Below are 19,619 nucleotides of genomic sequence, written 5' to 3'. Positions count from 1 at the left end.
AAAGGTCACACCGTCCTTGGACATTTTGCAAACATGAAAAGATGACGGTATAAGGACAAGAGCTGCTGATCAGAGAGGAGAGCCGAGTGTACAGAGCTCAACCAAGAAAACGCCAACCAAAAATTGGTAATCCCCCGCCCCATAGAATAATCACGGGGTATGTTCATACATACAGAGAAGATAGTACTACATTATCAGAGATTTCACATGGATAGAAGATGTATGAGACTTGTCCCCGCAGGTCAGGACCACAAGGAAGCAAACTAATTGTATTGTGACTAGGGTTGATCTTATAGCCTCTGATAAGTGCTTACCGAATAGCTGCATCGGGAACCCCGATACCTGGAGCGCTCCCGATGATCAGCTGTTTGGCTCCGCAGCTGCACGTGTCACAGCTCTTTCACTGTCACAACACATGCAGGGAGAGCCCAACAAACAGCCTCTCCATGCATGTGTTGTTACTGTCATGCAGCCGAGACAAATGCAGCTGCGGAGCCGAACAACTGATCGGGAGCGCTCCAGGTATCCAGATGAGCTCTTATCCAAAGCTATTCGATCAACTCTGATTGTGAAGTCATGGTGTACTTGTATCACAAGAAGTTCCTAATGGGATGTGGCTTTTCCTGCCAAAATCAGTTATTTGCCGAGGGTGGTGGGAACAGGACCAGGAGAATCAGCCAGGGGCCACATTTTCAAAGACAGTTTCTAATGAGAAGCCTCCTTTAATAATCCTCTTGTATAAAACTTCCTTGAAAAGGGAATATGTGAGCTGGATCTCCCTTTCTAAGTCATCTATATGGGCACGTAGGTCATAGGAAGCTGAATAAAAAGATACCTTGATATCTGCGATCTGATGGGTTATACCAGAGAAATCCACATTTTCGTAATATGTAAATGAGCAGTTAAGATCTATGGGCCGGACATAGATCTCCCTGAGAATCCGCCTCCAAAGATTATTATACATGAAATGGGGTGTTCATTTTTTTTTTTTTTTACTGTATTTTGTAGTCCCTTGAACCTGTGATTTTCTGATCGCTTGTATTATAAACAGCAGCACGGTGGTATTGCTGTGTGTAACAAAAAAACAAGTCACAGGCTAGCTTTCATAGTAGTCCCATCATGACAGGCACAGGGTTCTTCAGCAGGCCCCCCCCCCCCGACAACCCACGTGCTGTGAATGCTGCCATCACAGATTGCCAGTGGAGTTAACTGAGTTTGCTGCGCTCTGCTCCACTCGCAGCTGTTAGAAGCTAATGATGGCTGAAGACGACAGCAAGAGTGTAGGAATGTGCTGCTGAGCCACAGAGACAGAAAAGACATTATCTCAATAGATATGGATTAAAATACTTACAGGCCCCGTCGGTGGGTATTGTTGGGAAACTTGGGGACCCCAAACCATTGAATTTACCTGAGCAGCCACCATGGTGGATGCCATTTTTTTAAGAAGTCTAGGGGAAAAAAAAAAAAAAAACCAGGTTAAATTTAGATTATTTTTTTTTATTTTTAAAGGGATTGTACCGAGTGCGGAAGTTATGTCCTATCCCATGGGCTCCATCCGTCATAGAATGGAGCAGAGGGAAATATGATTGATTCAGACAGTCCTGCTCTTGGGACTGGTGAGGGTCGCCGTGGTAGGACCCCCACCAAGCAAGATACTATCCCGTATCCTAAGGTTAGGATACAACTTCCAAACTGATACAATCTCTAGTCTAGGAATGAACTATGTCTAGAGCCACCACTAGGGCAACCTCGCTGTATACTGGTTTATTATGGAGTTCAATGTACAAGCAAAATGCAATAAGCCCCCTCTAGTGGTGGCAGAAGGCAAGAAGAGTTGTATAGCTTGGACCTCTGATGTTGAAGGGTGAATGTATACAGGGCAGAGACAGATTAAAAGCAGGAGAAAGGTCGCATGATTACCTACTGAAAAACATGCTGGCTACTAAATGTGTCAGCATGGCTTATACTACGCATGCAGTTTTGTTCAATCATATAGCACCAACATACGGAGGAGTGAGGACTCCGTCCTATAGAGATAGGAGATACTCCTCGTACAAAGTCCTGCGATTGTTCTGCACAACCACGAGCTCGGACCCCCGCCATAGTGAGCCGTGATGTAAAGCGGGTAGGACAGGAAACCGTAAAAGGAAGTATGGCGTTGTGTCACAAAGATCAGCCCTTTATGAAGTGAAGCCTGATAGTAACCGAAATACTTTTCTCACCCCCTGGGTCAGTCATCAATAGTGGAGGCCAGACGGGGAAATTCTGAGCATGTGCACTGGATGGTTAATGATGGAGGCATACACTCAGACATGGAGACATGGATGTGAGGGTCCAAGGACTTCACTTGACCATAGGGCATCATTCCACACGGGACTAGAAGTGATGAAGTGATGCATCGGGAACGCAAAACTTTTCACGGGTGGCATAAGATATACGGGAAACAGAAAAAAAAAAAAAAAAAAAAAGGGCAGCCAACAGCAGGTCACAATACTACTGCCCTGCAGGGTGCAGTAGCCCCCGTGATAAATGTGGAGACAACAACAGTTCAAAACAGTGATGAGACAACCCCTCACACATCGACCATTCAAGGAACGGGGCAGTCGCCTAGTATCGTACATGTGCACGGATGAGGCTTGTGTAGGGCGCTGGTCACACACAGGTAGTGCACAGTGTCTGGCTTACAGGCTATTAGTGATGCCCAGCGGCATTTAATTTGCGCTTCCGGAAAGCACATTGGAAATCCCGCCCATCTGCATGACAAACAGAGGTCTCCAGCAGGCCTCTATGGTTGTCCCTGCCGGGCAATTCTGCTACCTACAGGCAATCTGATCATCGCCTGTATGTAGCAGAGCCGATCGCATTATGGCAGCTTCTAGTCTCCCATGGAGGCTATTGAAGCATGCCAAAAGGGAAAAAAATGTTGTTAAAAATATTAAAAAAATAAAAATATAAAAAGTTCAAATCACCCCCCTTTCGCCCCATTCAAAATAAAAAAAAAAAAAAAAAAATCAAATATACACATATTAGGTATCGCCGCGTTCAGAATCGCCCAATCACAATATAAAAAAATTAACCCGATCGCTAAACTGTGTAACGAGAAAAAAAGTCAAAAGGCTAGAATTACGTTTCTTTTTTAGTCGCCGCAACATTGCATTAAAATGCAATAACAGCCGATCAAAAGATCGTATCTGCACCAATATGTTATCATTAAAAACATCAGCTCAGCGTGCAAAAAATAACCCTCACCCAACCCGAGATCATGAAAAATGGAGACGTTACAAGTATCGGAAAATGGCGCAATTTTTATTTTTAACAAACATTGGAATTTTTTTACACCACTCAAATAAAAAAAGAACCTCGACATGCTTGGTGTCTATGAACTTGTAATGACCTGGAGAATCATAATGGCAGATCAGATTTAGCATTTACTGAACATGGTATAAATAAAAAAAAACACAAAAAAAAACAACACCTCAACAACTGTGGAATTGCATTTTTTTTGCAATTTTACTGCATTTGGAATTTCCCCCCGCCCGTTTTCCAGTACATGATGTGTTTAATGGAATAATTCAAAAGTTCCTGCCCAAAAAAAAAAAAAAAAAAAACTCACAGCCATTTTGACCCTAAAAATAAAAAATGTTATGGCTCTGGGAAAAAGGGGAGCAAAAAATGAAATTGCAAAACCAAAAATAAAACCTCTGGTCGTTAAGGGGTTAATTATACCATTTTGGTGCAGATACAATCTTTTGATCGCCAGTTATTGCATTTTAAGGCAATATTGTAGCGACCAAAAAAAAAATAAAAAAATTGAATTATGGCGTTTTAACTTTTTTTTCTCGCTACGCCGTTTAACGATCATATTAACTCGTTTACATCTTGATAGATCGGGCGATTCTGAATGCAGCGATACCAAATGTGTATTTTTAATTCTTTTATTTTGAATGGAAAGAATGGGGGTGATTTGAAATTACACACGCACATATATAATATTTTGTTTATTTTTCACTTGCTTCAATAGTCTTTATGAGAGACTAGAAGCTGCGATAATCCGATCGCCTCCACTACACACAGGCGATGATCAGATCGCCTGTGTGTAGCAGAAATGCTCACTTGCTATGAGCACCGACCGCTGGGCGGCGCTCATAGCAACCCGGCAATGACAACCACAGGGCTCTGCTGGGTTTAAAAGGAATCTGTCAGCAGGTTTTTGCCGCCTAATCTGAGAGCAGTATGGTGTAGATACAGAGACCCTGATTCCAGTAGACACTTGCTGCAGTTTTGATAAAAATCAGTTTTCTCTGCTGCAGATCCAACAACTCTCTAATGCTGAACTCTGTGTAACCCCGCCCCCACACCAGTAGCAGCTTTCTGCCTATGCACAGTGCACACAGAAAGCTGCCAATCAGTGGTGGAGGCAGGGTTATACACAGCTCATGAATATGAAGGACTACCTGTCAGCAGGTTTACTAGTCCTTTAGTGATTATCTCATGCCTATAAGAGTGATTTTATCAAAACTACAGCGAGCAGCCCAGTACAAGACACTGCAATCAGGGACAGGTTCAAACCCGTAAGTAGCTCATGTAGGTAATAGAAAATTTCCTACCATGCAGTAATCTTTGCAGGTAAATCAGAGCAAGCAGCTTACAATACCCCCAATTGTTATTTTGTCACTAATCTAAAACCCCATCTTCTGTCTTATTAATATTATTAGTGATGGACACCGCTACCTAATCTTGAAATATAACTCGTGTACAGATATATTGGGTGAGACATGGACCTCGCCGCTTGGACAGTGGATTCATGATCATACTCACTCTGTGCCGTCACCTCCATCACTCAGATAAGTGACTCCCAGACGATTTCCGGGGGGATACTCAAACCCGTGTAGCTTGTACTTGGCATATATGGCGGATGAGATATTCTGATACTGCACCACGGCGTAAGCTACCAAAGAATAACGAAAATGTCAAGGAGGTGGCAGAAATCAACTGGTGTTATCCTAACTATCAACCCATACAATGCAGGAAGACTTACTGAAGTGCACGCTAATGGAAACTTACCCTGGGACTTTTGTATGCTCACACACTGAACCTTTCCAAAGCTGTGACAGCCCACACCGCCATATGCAATGGGACGAGGACATAAATCGGAAGTGTCAATGCCTTAAACAGCTCCGCTGCTTTGTACTTACCCCAGGGCAATGGCACAAATCTGCAAGAGGCCCCTAGAGGTCAGCTAGGGTTCATTCCCTGGTGGTTAGTGGCACATTATGCATCAGGGTCCCTGGTGGTAAACGGAACATTAAGCATCTGGTGCCTGGTGATTAGTGGTACAGTCGGCATCCGGTACCTGGTGGTAAACAGTACAGTCAGCATCCAGCCCTGTACAGTCAATGTCCTCTACCCGGAGGTCAGTAGTAAGATCAATAACTAGTCCGACGTGGTCATTTTTGGTTCTCTCAAGCAGCCGTTGGTACCTGAAGATCAGCGATTTTATGCTCCCTGGTGGTAAGTGGTACAGTCAGCAAAGCATTGTCTTCTGGACAGTGGAATAATTATTGCCTGTTCCTCGGGGTACACGGTGCCAGCTTCCTATTTCTGATGGTCACTAGTATAGTCATTGCTGGCGATCTCTGGGATACATCTGGGTCTCGAGTAGTCAGCAGTATGGTCAGCAGTACATTACTCATCCAGAACCGGCTTCTTCAGTTGTACAGTCAGTAAGTGCAGCAGTCAATATCCGATTCCTGGTCAAGACACAGTCACCGTCTGATCCTGGCTGGTCAGTGGTACAATCAATGTTTGACACCGAACGATCAGTGTAAAGATGGCACACAATTCCAGAAGTCAACGGTACAGTCAGCTTCTCTTTATCTGATGGTCCAGTTGAAGGTCGCAATCTCTCGTGATCCAGTTGTTTGCGTTTTAGAATCCCAATCCAATGAAAGGGTTGGTTTTGCAGTCTACCAAGACACTTACCATCCCTACAAAATGATACTACCAGTTACAGATGGACTGGCTCCACAGGGATCCCTCACCGTCAGGCTCTACGCTGCACATGATGGCAGCAGCACTGAGTGGTCCCAAAATTGATCTATACTTTTATGCCGCTGGAGACTACCATAATTACATGGGTTGTCTCCTAAACAAGATAGATCACCGCTACTGTGAATGAGACCTCCAGCAAACAAAAATCCCCCCTGAGAAATAGGGATTTTTGTGTACTCACCGTAAAATCCTTTTCTCCAAGCCATTCATTGGGGGACATAGACAGTGGGTGTTATGCTACTTGCCACTAGGAGGACACTAAGTAAACCAAAAAAAAAAAAAGTTAACACCTCCCCTGCAGTATACACCCTCTCGCTGGATGAGATTTCTCCAGTTCGGTAAAAAAAAGCAGTAGGAGCTAACAGTCAACAAAAACCATAACTATGTCACAAAGTAAGAATGTTACAATGAGCCAGTAGGCTAAACAGGGTGGGGCGCTGTGTCCCCCAATGAATGGCTCGGAGAAAAGGGTTTTACAGCGAGTACACAAAAATTCCTATTTCTCCTACGCCTCATTGGGGGAAAGTGGGACGTCCTAAAGCAGTCCCTGGGTGGGGAGCATACATCTGCTAATACCCCATGTACCACTGAGTCAACACTGAGGTACTGCTGATTGCAGGATGTGTCTGCCGAGAGCTGCATCCGCAGAGGCCTGAGAATGAATTTGGTAATGTTTTGTAAAAGTATGCAGACTGGACCAAGTCGCAGCCTTGCAGACCTGTTCTGCCAAGGCCTGGTGCTGAATGGCCCAAGAGGCACCCATGACCGGGTAGAGTGCGCCTTAATCCCCGTTGGGACAGGCACGTTCCTGAATCGCCAAGCGAATCCACCTGGCTAGCGTTGCTTTTGACGCGGCTAGACCCTTCCTATGCCCATCTGGAAGTATGAACAGGGCATCTGACTTGCGGAAGGGAGCCATCCGCGAGATGTAACGTCTCAGCGCTCTAACCACATCCAGGGTGTGGAGGGCCTTCTCAATGCGATGGACTGGCGCCGTACAAAAGGAAGGCAAAACAATTTCCTCGTTGAGATGGAAAGAGGAGACGACCTTGGGCAGGAAGGACGGGGACGTCCTGAGAACTACCTTGTCCTGATGAAAATTCAGGAACGGAGAACGGCAGGAAAGGGCTGCCAATTCCGAAACTCGTCTGATGTAATTGCCACTAAAAAGACCACCTTCCAAGAGAGGACGGTCAGTGACACGTCCTGCAGCGGTTCGAAAGGAGCCTCCTGTAAGGCCCCGAGAACCAGGTTAAGGTCGGTTGGAAAAGCACTGACAAGGCCGAAATTTGGCCCTTGAGCGAGCTAAGCGCGAGGCCTGATTTTAATCCGGATTGAAGGAATTCCAATATGGCCGGAATGGAAAACACCAGAGGTGATCGACCATGATCCTTGCACGACGAAAAGAAGGTTTTCCAGGTGCGGTGATAGATGCGCATGGACACAGGCTTCCTAGCACTAATCATGGTGGAATTCACGTCGTGAGAGAACCCAGCCTGTGCTAAAATCCAGGATTCAACGGCCACGCCGTCAAAGACAGGGCCCCGGAGTCAAATCGGGCCCTGTGAGAGTAGATCCATGCGATCTGGAAGTCGCCAGGGGACGTCGGCGACTAGTTGTATTAGTTCTGCATATCATGCTCGGCGCAGCCAAGCTGACGCGACTAGGATCACTGGTACTCCCTCCGTTCTGATCTTCTTGATGACCCTCGGAAGCAAGGGAAGAGGGGGTGCCATGGCAGAACTAGGGCGTCCGCTCTGATGGCGCATGGATCGCGCATTGAACCGAGGAACCTTGTTGTTTAGTCTTGAGGCCATGAGATCCACATCCGAAGTCTCCCCAACGATGACAAATCTGCTGAAAGACTTCCGGATGAAGAGACCACTCTCCCGAGGCAATGCCTTGGCGATTGAGAAAATCTGCCGCCCAATTTTCTACGCCCGGGATGTGGATTGCTGAGATGGGCGAATGGTTGGTCTCGGCCCAATGGAGGATGTGACTCACTTCGTGCATGACCATCCTACTCTGGGTACCTCCCTGGCGGTTGATATACGCTACAGCCGTGGCGTTGTCGGATTGGATCCTGATGGGGTGACCTGCGAGGAGATGGTGGAAACTCCATAGAGCTAATCTGATCGCCCGTATCTCCAAAATGTTGATGGGGAGACGTGACTATCGTGTTGACCAAAGACCCTGTGCCGTGTGGTGACGAAAGACTGCACCGCAGCAGAGAAGACTTGCATCAGTGGTTACTACCAAACATCTTACTGGGAGAAAAGACCTCCCTTGATTCAGGGAGGACCTCAGTGTCCACCACCTGAGGGCTTGCCTGACTCGCAGGGACAGAAGAATCCGACGGTCCAGGGAGAACGGGTTCTTGTCCCAAGCTAACAGCAATGCATGTTGTAAGGGACGGAGATGGAACTGTGCAAATGGAACTGCTTCCATTGCAGCCACCATCTTTCCAAGAACTCTCATGCTGAAACTAATGGAGTGAGAAACTGGTAGGGAAAGAGTCCACGCTGCCTGATGTAAGGCTTGGGTCTTTTCTGGAGGGAGAATGACCAACCCGCGGGAAGTGTCCAAGATCATTCCTAAAAAGGAAATCTGCTGAGCCGGTTTTGGGAGAGACTTTTCGAAGTTTATCTTCCACCCCAGGCGAGAAAGTGTATTTACTGTTATATCCACGGATTCCTCACAGGCTGGAAGGGACGGACCCTTGATGAGCAGGTCGTCCAGATACGGTAACACCACTACTCCCCGAGAGTGGAGAATGGCCATGACAGCCACCATGACCTTGGTAAAGACCCTGGGGGCGGTGGCGAGTCCGAAGGACAAGGCAACGAACTGGAAGTGTTCCTTGTGAATTGCAAAACGCAGGAAGTGCTGGTGGGACGGGCAGATCGGAATGTGAAGGTAAGCGTCCTTGATGTCGATGGATGTTAGGAACTCTTTTTCCATGGAAGCGACAACTGATCGGAGAGATTCCATTCGGAATCGCCGTAACTTGACAAACTGATTTAACAGTTTGAGATCCAGAATGGGTTGCATCGTCCCGTCCTTTTTTGGAACCACAAAAAGGTTTGAATAAAATCCCCTGAACCTTTCGTGATGAGGGACCGGAATGATGACTCCTTCCCTTAGCACAGCCTGAACAGCCCGAAGGAAGGCTCTTGTCTTTTTCTTGGGGGAGAGAGGAAAGGAAAAACCGAGTTGGTGGGGGAGAAGAAAATTCTATCTTGTATTCGGAGGACACCAGCTCCCTGACCTACTTGTCGTGGACGACCGCGAGCTAGGTGTGGCTGAAGGAAAGTAGGCGACCGCCTACTTTGTCGGTGTCCGCCGGATACCGCAACAAATCACTGGGTAGATCTATGAGATCTGGCTCCCCTGGATCCAGAAGCCCTAGGCCTGGGTTTTCAAGAGTGGTTAGGTCTGTATGAGACCTGGGAGCCTCTGTCTCCGCGCGGGAACCGACCTGATCCGGAAGAGAAGGTAGAGGAGGACCAACCGGAATTGTTGCGAAAAGATCGAAACGCGTTGGCTGTTGGTTGCGAAACGGCCAAACAGCCTTTTGTTGAGGAAGGAGTTTACTTTCCCTCCCCCTCCGGTAGTATCAGAAATGAGCTGGTCCAATTTCTCTCCAAAAAGACGACCCGTTTGAAAGGGGAGAGAAGTCAACGATCTTTTAGATGTGGCATCCACCTGCCAGTCACGGAGCCATAGGGCTCTTCTAATGGAGATCGCATTAGCGGCAGTTTGAGCAGCAAAATTTGTGGCATCAAAAGAAGCGTCTACTACTAAGTCCGCTGCGTGAATTATCTGCCTGGCGACAGTGGTTGCCTCCGGAGGAAGATTGGTGCCCTGGAAGGAAGTAATCAAGACTTCTGCCCAAGCGGCCATTGCCTTAGTGACCCAAATTGCCGCGAAAGATGGAAAAAGCGCCGCTCCTGATGGTTCAAAAACTGAGCGGGCAAGGTAGTCAATTTGACGATCGGAGGGGTTTCTGACTGAGGAGCCCTTAGAAACGGATAGGAGCGTTTTAGAAGCAAGACGCGATACAGGAGGGTCCACCGAAGGGGACAGTAACCAATCCTTCATTAGGTCTGGATCAAAAGGGTATTTAGCCTGAGTAGACCTTTGCCCTGTGAACCGCTTATGTGGACGATCCCTATGTTTCTGGACAATTTCCTTAAACTCTGGATGGCTGGTAAATAACCTGCGCACACGCTTGGTTTTCTTAAATGAGTTAGGGTGTGCTGGAGCGGGAATATTTTCCTCATCCAACTTCAGAATCCTGTTGACTGATTCTATAAGAGAATCAAGCGACTCTTGATCAGTTGGGGGATTCTGAGGGGCTGACATGTCAGATTCGAATTCAGGGTCGTGCTCGCTATGAACCTCAGGACAGGGAGAGCGAGAGATGGGAGTCGCCGATCCTGAGGCGCGAACGGGACTAGGGGATGCGTCATGGGTCCGCTTTCTAGCCTGACCACCCCTTGAACGAGTACGGCCCCTGCTGGTGGACGGTTCCCGGCCGACGCCATAGCCCTCCTGGGGAGGAAAGGACGCTTTCTGATTTAATGCGTCCTCCCGGAGGGAGAATATAGCCTGGGTCAGAGACTCCACCGACCGTGAAAGGGACGCAGCCCACTCAGGGGTACTAAACGCAGGAAGGCCGTCAGCAGTGGCAGCGAGGGGTGTTTGAGCGCAGGCCAGGTCGCAGTCCGTGCATAATGGATTAGTCTGTGCACTGGGTAAGGCAGACTTGCAAGTGGTACACACGGTAAGAAACGCAGTGTGCTTCTTAGCAGTCCGATCAGCCTCCTTAGATTGAGACATAGCGCTCCTGAAAGGGTTAATGTCAGAGTCTGTCTGCAGCTGCAGGGAATATTCCAGGAAGGGGTTAAGCTTTAATCTGAGGGCAGATGTAGCTTACCCCGGTCCTGTGCTGGGTCCCCCGGGAGGAAAACGGTGGCCCTGTGGTGTCACCCGGTGTCTGGCAGAGTGCATGCCTCACAGCTCGTGTCCAGAGCAGCCTGAGGTAAAAGACATGGCCCCTGAGATTAGAATTGCACGTCTCGTAAGGAATGAGAGGTGCGAAGAGGAGGGGGCGGCGAGGTTAGCGCGAGCTGCGCTATTCAAATTGCGGCCTAGTAGGCCGGAAAAGCCGGGGGACTAAATTTTTGGCCGACCCGCGGTAAGCGCCGAGAGCGGGGGGGCCGTGATGGGGCGCCGGTGCACTGCCGCTGACGCCAAGTCAGCGCTTCTCCCGGGGACCAGGACCCGACCCCATACCTCTATTCCAGTGCTCAGGCAGGCCGCACTGTCCGGGGCCATCCCTGCAGGTATTCTTATCCTCCTGGGCTGATGTAGCAGAGCTGGAGGAGTTCTTAAAGGGGTATGCTCAATCGATCCTCCCTATGGCAGGGGGATGGAGAGCTATGGGGCTGATTCAGGGCATTCTTTGGAAGCGCTGTTCCAGTCTTCTCCATTGCAATCCATGCGCTTGCCCTCGTATCCGTGGATTACCAGGACCGTAAAGATCATCGCCGTCATCGCCAGAGGAATCAGCCCCAATCGTCGCAGGAAAGTGTACGGGGAGGTATACTCCGTGTGCTTGCCTGTTGTTGGTTCGGGGGAGAGCGGGCCGTAGAAAGGAACCGTCGCCCACTTCACTCCGTTAATTAAAAAATAAAAATTTACAGAAAAACCAAAAATCAAATAAAAACGGTGGGGTCTGAAACTAGGCCCAAGTGCCTCCTATAGACACTAAGCAAGAACTGAGGAAATCTCAATCCAGCGAGAGGGTGTATACTGCAGGGGAGGAGTTAACTTTTTTTTCTGGTTTACTTAGTGTCCTCCTAGTGGCAAGCAGCATAACACCCACTGTCTCTGTGTCCCCCAATGAATGGCTCAGAGAAAAGGATTTTACGGTGAGTACACAAAAATCCCTACTTCTCAGGGGGGATTTTTGTTTGCTGGAGGTCTCATTCACAGTATCGGTGATCTATCTTGTTTAGGTAGTGTCTGACTTCATGCCAGCACCACCCCCATGACTGAAACCTGAATGTTACGGGGAGAAATAAAGTTAATTTCCTACTGGCAATGTGGATCAAAGTGCGGGTGCCAGACAGGGTCAGAACACTATTAATCTGGAGATCAATAGTCTTTTTTCATGTGTCAGGTTCCCTTCAACCAGGATCTGATTTGTAGTACCCAACAGCGGGCGAAACATACTGAACTGAGCTGTGCTGTACAGCTTTAACAGCTAGGACTTTAACGTATAGCGTGAATGGGTAAGACACCTTTCTAATGAGCACCCTGGCACTCCTGTAATGTGAGGGAAACTATTAAAAAGCAATTAGACTAATACACGTGAGCCTTTGGGTTGTTTCACCATCAAACGAAGACTCAAGCAAATAGAATAGGCGACAATGGTCGGCACCAAGAATGTTGCCTTTCCTCACAGCGCTGGTCTTCTATCTGCTCGAGTCTTCATCTGACAGCGGCAATCAGTCTGATGAAGGTAAAATTGCAGAGCGAAAAGTCACGGGGGTTTGTCGAATTGCCCATTAAATGGAATATTGGGTCCTCAGGAGGATTTTAACAAGTGGGGCAAAGTCAAAAGGGTAAAACCAGTGCAGTTTTCCCAAAAGAAGAAACCTTACCAAATGATGAGAACATGTCGCGCTGGACCTCGCAGAACTCGAGTCCTGGAATAAGATCGAATAAACTGTAGATCTGATCCTGGACCAAGGGCACTCGGGACACAACCGTCAGACGCTTGGACACACTTTCCTGGCCTCGGCCATCTCCCGCTTTGTCATAATGGGAATAGTCGTATTGATCTGAAAAGGAGAAATACAGAAAGTGGTCAGTGTCCTGTAAACATTATTTAAGATAGATACTCTTGCTCCTTGGTCCTAAAACTGTAAGAATTTAGCACATGACTGAATGCAAACATCAAAACTGGGCAAATTTTACGAAGGGAATATTAACACCCAGAAGTTAATTTATAAAAAAAAAAAAAAGATCAGAAGGAACACAAAACGTAAGAGGTAAGAGAAGAGATGCCTCAAATATTGCTACATGCCGAATATAAGGACTTACTAGAGCAGACACGTCAGCTGACAGATCAGGTCCATATTTGCTGACAACTGCTCCAGAAGGGCCCGACATTGGGGTTATGTTACAACAAGAAATGCAAGACATTGTGATATCCAACATAAGTGGCGAAACTGCCAATTCAACCCTCAGAGCAGTGGGAAGGAAACCTTATTCTGTGCCATTTATGCTGGTCTTTTATTAGACGTCCTAGAAAAGTGACTAGGGAATACGGCAATTAAGTAACTTCATTTTACTAATTCATTTCTAAGCTGATATGAAGGTGTCTACATTCAGGGAGAGAAAACAGTTCTCTAGAAATTCTGTATATGAGATCTGACAAGCGGTACATGATCGATCAAATCATCCACATTAAAGAACTGGCTGTAATAATCAATCATATTTAACTGCACAAACCACTATATATAACTTAAGGGTATGTGCACACGTAGTGAAATCTGCTGCGTTTCCGCAGCGGTTTTGGCTCTGCAGAAACGCAGCAGATTCTGCTGCGTTGTACAGTACCTTTATTTTCAATGGAAAAAAAAAAAACGCAGTGCACATGCTGCGGATTTTTCCGCGCGGTTTTGCTGCAGTGTATAATCCGCAGCATGTCAATTGTTTGGTGCAGAAACGCTGCAGTTTTACATCCATTATGAGGTGTAAAACTGCAGGCAAATCCGCAGATAAACCGCAGGACTTTTGTCCTGCGGATTTACCTGCGGTTTTCTCTCCAAAATCCCCACACCCAAAAATCTACATGTGCACATAGCCTTACAGAGTGCATTAAAGGGTATCAGCAGAATTTCACCCACCAAACTATTTATACATGCATGTAGCTCTTTCAAAGACCAGCAATACCTTTACATGGCCAGTCCATTCCTACATTACTGAGAAATCTGCGTTTTAATTGACAAAGGAGGCTGAAGCACTATGGTAGATCTGATGCCTCTGTCACTCCAGCTCTATTCCCTGCTCAGCACCTCCTCCTCGACTGACCACACCTTTGCCTAAAGTCACAGCACAGAGGCAGTCAATCAAGCAGCGGGAGGAATAGAGCTGGAGTGACCAAAGCTTCAGATCTACAGCCTCATTTGCACATCAGTTCAAATACTGATTTCTCAGTAAGGCTATGGGCCCACGTAGCATTTTAAAACGCACATTGAAAACCGGACTCCTTCCCAGAAATCGTGTGGTTTTTTCCGCGTGATTTCACAGCGATTCTGTTCGCGATTTTACCACGATTTTCTCAAGCACTTTCCAAGCGAATTGAAGCATCGCTTGGAAAGTGATTGACAGGTTGGTCACACTCGTCAAACATAGTTTGACAAGTGTGACCAGCTTTTTACTATTGAGGCCGCCTATGCGGCATCAATAGTAAAAGATAAAATGTTACAAATGATAAAAAAAAAAAAAAATCGGGGTATATTTACCTTCCGACGTCCCGCGCTGCCATCCCGGGCCTCAGCGTTCCCAGCGATGCCTTGCGAGACCTGTGATGACGTTGGTTTCGCGTTACTATAGCGATCTCGCGAGACCGCTAGAGTCACGCGAGACTACGTCATCACAGGACCTTGCCGCAAGGCATTACTGGGAACGATGAGGCCCGGGAATGCAGCGCGGGACGTCGGAAGGTAAATATACCCCGATTTTATATTTATTCTTTTTTTTACAGGGGTATGGTACCCAGGGCCTGGTGCACAGTCTCCTCTCCTCCACACCGTGGGTACCAACCGCACATGAGACGCTTAACTTCCCGCATAGTGGGCATAGCCACATGCGGGAAGTAAGCGATTCTCATGCATTCCTATGGGTGAGGAATCGCGGCAATTCTTTGCGATTCCGCACAAAAGAATGATCATGCTGCTTAAAAATCGCATTGTGGGAACACAGCCTAACAGGGGAACGGACTGACCATATAAAAGGTATTGCTCGACTGGTCTTTGAAAGACCTACATGCTTATATAGTTTGTGGGGTGAAATCCTGCTGAAAAATTACCTTTAAAAAAAAAAATAAATAAAAAAAAAATTGTCCCCAAACAGGAATAAATCAAGTTGCCGCTGAGGTACGTCGTTTCCATAATTCCCAGAAAAATAAATATGTTATCGAAACGGTGCAGCAAGGACAATTGCTTCTGCCTCTGCCATAATAGATGAGAATAACCCTTAGAAAATTATCATTTTAGACGTTATAGCAGCAATACCTACCAGACTGCCCGTAAGAATACAGGGGTCCTGCAGAGTCGTGCGGCAGAGGCTCTTGCTGCTGCTGGCGAGAGGGGCCGTGGTAATCTGCGGCTTCTGATGTTGCGCCCCCCTTGCTTCGGGGTTCTGCCAGGATGGCTTTGTAACCTGAGAATGAAATTATTAATTTAAATCTGCAGTGAACAATCTGGGGTAACTAAGGTTATACTAGAACTAGGTTTCAGCTGGTGTGGCTGCACGAATAACGAAGACGTGACGCCACTGATTATACGTGTAGTTTCAATAATACTGTCCAGCCAACGCTAACAGGGCCCACAGGGGACAGGATCTTTGCAGATACATCTTCAGTGACAATTTATTTTTCTTACTTAAATGAATGCACTTGGGGCTAAAAATAATTTATGCAATTGGGATTCATTAAAAAATTTTGTATTACACAGTCTATTGCTGACTGCAGAACAAGTTAACGGGGCAGGCACCAGGGCTGCGGAGTCAGAATAAAATGGACTCAGACTCCTAAAATATACAATAAATTGGGTACAGAAGTACAATGCAGGATATGCTGTAAATATTTTCATAAGAATTTGGGAAAGTTATTAAGTGTCCTATAAAAGTCTGTTCTGCCCCTGATCGAAGGATCTCGCTTTTTAGTTGAGATGAATCTGTGCTGCACTTTATGTGAATGATCAGTAGTGACCAGGGCTGTGGGGGTCGGAGTTGGAGGTTTGGCTTGGTCGGTACACAGACAGATCTGGTCAATGCTCCTCAACCAGCAGCCATTGTACGGACTGCAGAGCTGTGCTGTCTGTGAGGAGAGCTGCACTAACAAGAGCAGGAGGAGAACCTGTCCTACCTACATAATAGTGCCACAAAATCATGTCCCTAAGCTCATCTTGCAGCCTGCAATAGACTGTGTAATTGAGCAGCTATAGGAGGAAAGCTTAGCCCCAACTGCATATATTTAAGAAAAAAAAAAAAAAATGTACACAAAGGTGGACGACCCCTTTAACTATAGCAGACCTGGTTTCATGACATCAGCATTAGGGTATGTGCACACGTTAAGTATTTGGTGCAAAAATCTGCAACTCTTGGCAGGTAGAACATGCGGTTTTTTGTGCAGATGTATCCCCCACTCATTAGTACGGGTGAACTCTGCAGTAACAGCGCTGCTAGTATTGACCTGCTGCAGATTTAATTCTGCAAATATGCAGCGTGTGCATGAGACTTCAGGATTCTCATTCACTTAGCTGGTTTCAGGAAACACTTCAGGTTTTGTGATAGATCTGCACTGGAAAAAACGCAGCAAAAATGGAGTAAACACGCAATGTGTGCACACGGCCTTAGAGTACAAAAACCTTCAGCCAGAGTGTCACAGTGAGAACAGAGACCCCTCAAGCAGGTGATCCCCTGGGAGGAGCAGTAAGCCCAATATGCACGGTGCAGCTCCGTGCAATCCTACATATGCCATCCTAAGCTTGGCCACTTGCTCTTTTTACTCATCTTTTAATTGATCTTAAAACATGAAAATAAATTCGCTGTCAAATGGCTTATGCAGAGGAGTGTATAAATCGCACGTGTGCTGCCCGATTCTTTGATAGCACATGGACAACACACGGACTAACGTCATTCAATAGGGTTGTTTAGATGAACGATTCTCTCGACCCGACTGTCCGTGAGAAAGAAAAAAAAGTCACGGATTGCAATACATACATTAAGAGTGTCCCATATAGAGCATTTCATTTTTAACAGATACATTTCTATTATAAACCAAGGAAACTGGATTCGACCATGTACATGTCTTAGTGTAGATGGATAAATACTGATCTCATACGGACATCAGAAAAGGACACACGGTTGAACATTAAAAAAAAAAAAAAAAAGAAAAAAAAAACACTTTCAAGTTTTCTGGATGAAACGGACGATTTCTCATGCGCTCGCCTGCAGCTGCCCTGCACTTGTCGGTGCCATGTACAACAGTCACTAACCACATTAGTCAAGGATTGGAGGCCAATGACAGGCAGCAGTGCACGCTTCTTATACTTATTCATCCATACATCTGCATTTATCTGACGAATCACCTGTACGGGCACCAGTCTTCTGACTCCATTGAAACATGCAGTTGACTGCTACTCCCTCCGTACAATTATATCCACAAAGACAACCAACGAGGTACACTGTGTGATACATGAGACTCTACAGGTGACTGCGGCCATTAAATGTAGAACTCCGAATACGGCACTCACTTCTGTCACAATTTTCGATTGCCAAAGCCGCATGGGAAGGCTTCAGGAACCGCACATAGGCCAATCCTTTACTCTCGCCCGTGGTTTTATTCTTGATAATTGAACAGTATTCCACTGGTCCGTATTCCTGGTGAAAGAAGAAACATATCTGAGTGTCAAACACTACACATACTTGGAAAAAATGCACAAGATAAGTCTCTGTTCCTAAAGCCTTAAGGCCTGGGATAAAGAGCTTTGAGTGGTTGCAAAATTTAGGCACAACACAAGGCTGCCCTAACATTTTGCAACCTATGGCGCCATTTTCACCTGACTCTGACAAAGTGGGCTCCAGAAATATGGGACTGTTTATTTAGTGCTATTCGTTAATGGTCTTTGCCAAGGGGGTGGTGCTCACAGGATAATTACGCAGAGAAGCCTACCCCCCAAGTTCTTAGCTCCAAGCCACATTTATGGTTAATGTCATTTCCTCCATCCCTCACAGATATTTATGAGATGCGATACACAAGAAATCTCCAGCATTCGTACCTTAAACCTGGCTTTTATGTCATCTTCTGAATACGTTTTCGGGATCATGACGAAGATCCTCGTCAGCTCCTCATCCTCTACTTCTCTGTGGCTTGTGGATCCTCGGGACTGAGCAATAAAGACCTGAAATAGATGGGAGTTACTAAATGGGAGGGGGAAACTTCTGCCATGTTATAAAGGAATTGATTGGTTAGTCTGAGCTGGCACCGACATGCATAAAATATCCGGACCTCTACAGCTGCCTTTCAGTCCCCTAGAGCTCACAGCTACTGGTGCTTGCTACAGACGACTGTACCGATCGGGAATAAATCATTCCAGTTTGGAATTTACTGAAAAATTTGGACTCGACAGAATCTGATTGGCACAAATGGTAACCACAGTCTGCTGGATTCTTTACAGGGCCAGGAAGGGGTTAAAAAATGGTGTAAAAAAATGTACAAGCTCTACCCAGACCTCAGATCTCCAAGTGATGACCTGGCCTCAAAGCCTGCCTGGATCACACCCTGAAGCAATGACATTACAGTAGAAAGTATGCAGGGAAGGATTCTTTACAGTTAGAGCAGCCAGCTCTTGGAACGCCCCAGCGCAAGTGGTAGTAAAAGCAAAGACTATAAGAAAAAAAGTCCTGGATGCTCATGTATTAGCAAATGTTATTATAGATCGGCTCCTGGTATTTTACCAGTCAATCACAAAGCTGATTAAAACAAACAAAAAAAAAACACAATAAAAAAAAACTGAATGGAAAGGTTTGCTAGAATCTGATTGGATGCTGAGTAACTTTAACCAAAGGCAGCCAATCGCAACGCGGCATATATTTTTTTTCTGAGACAGAATGATGAGAGCGGCGCTGTGATTGGCGCACCTTGATGGGCTTGCTGTTGTCGTTGAGGCAGCGGCCGTGCATCTCCTCCATCGCCCGGCACGCCTGAGAGGACCTGGCGTACTTCACGAAGGCGATGCCTTTGGACTCCTTGGTGTGTCGGTCCTTCACCACCCAGATATCCTGGATGTCCCCGAACTCCGCGAACCTCTCCCGGATCATGTCCTCCGTCAGCGTCTTGCTGACCACCAAGAACACTCGGCTGTTAGGAGGATCGTCCAGATTTCCGGCCGATGGGCGAAACCCGCCGCTTTCCTCCATGTCTTCAGTGTGTGAGCGGCGCGGCGACACGAGAAACAGCGGAGCGCTCCGCGGCAGTTACTGGGACACAATGCGAGCCCCGCCCCTTCCGGTGACGTACGGACACGTCTGTGGTAAACCCGGCCTCGCTTTCCTACAGCAGCGACATCTAGTGGCCGGAGGCTGCACGGCACCCTCAGAGCTCATCCGCACCATCAGCCTGATGTTTAGTGTCACCCAGAGTGAGGGTCTCCCTCATCACAGGGATGGACCTGGCTGCCCCCACACGGGGCAAACTCAATGGTTAAACGCCACATGAAATTAACAGAAAATTGCAACCATGCGTGGACTAACCCTTTTAAGTCTTT

General features: G+C 46.8%; 1 protein-coding gene across 1 annotated transcript in view; it reads right to left on the bottom strand.

The window, feature by feature from the left end:
• RBM45 (RNA binding motif protein 45) overlaps nt 1-19,363 on the bottom strand; it is a 34,419-nt gene extending 15,056 nt beyond the window's left edge. Inside the window, exons 1-7 of the mRNA XM_073577448.1 lie at nt 18,994-19,363; nt 18,132-18,254; nt 17,607-17,733; nt 15,367-15,510; nt 12,723-12,902; nt 4,819-4,948; nt 1,352-1,448 (exon numbers count right to left, since the gene is read on the bottom strand). Of these exons, the coding sequence (XP_073433549.1) occupies nt 1,352-1,448; nt 4,819-4,948; nt 12,723-12,902; nt 15,367-15,510; nt 17,607-17,733; nt 18,132-18,254; nt 18,994-19,272 (1,080 nt within the window). The 5' untranslated portion in view covers nt 19,273-19,363. The remainder of the gene's footprint in view (nt 1-1,351; nt 1,449-4,818; nt 4,949-12,722; nt 12,903-15,366; nt 15,511-17,606; nt 17,734-18,131; nt 18,255-18,993) is intronic.
• Nucleotides 19,364-19,619: the final 256 nt, after the last annotated feature.

The sequence above is a fragment of the Dendrobates tinctorius genome, unplaced genomic scaffold (genome assembly GCF_039654945.1).
Source record: "Dendrobates tinctorius isolate UK_male_01 unplaced genomic scaffold, ASM3965494v1 ptg000056l, whole genome shotgun sequence".
NCBI classification, from domain to species: Eukaryota; Metazoa; Chordata; class Amphibia; order Anura; family Dendrobatidae; genus Dendrobates; species Dendrobates tinctorius.
Note: the sequence above shows the minus strand (reverse complement) of the source record. Positions and strands in the feature narration are given on the sequence as shown.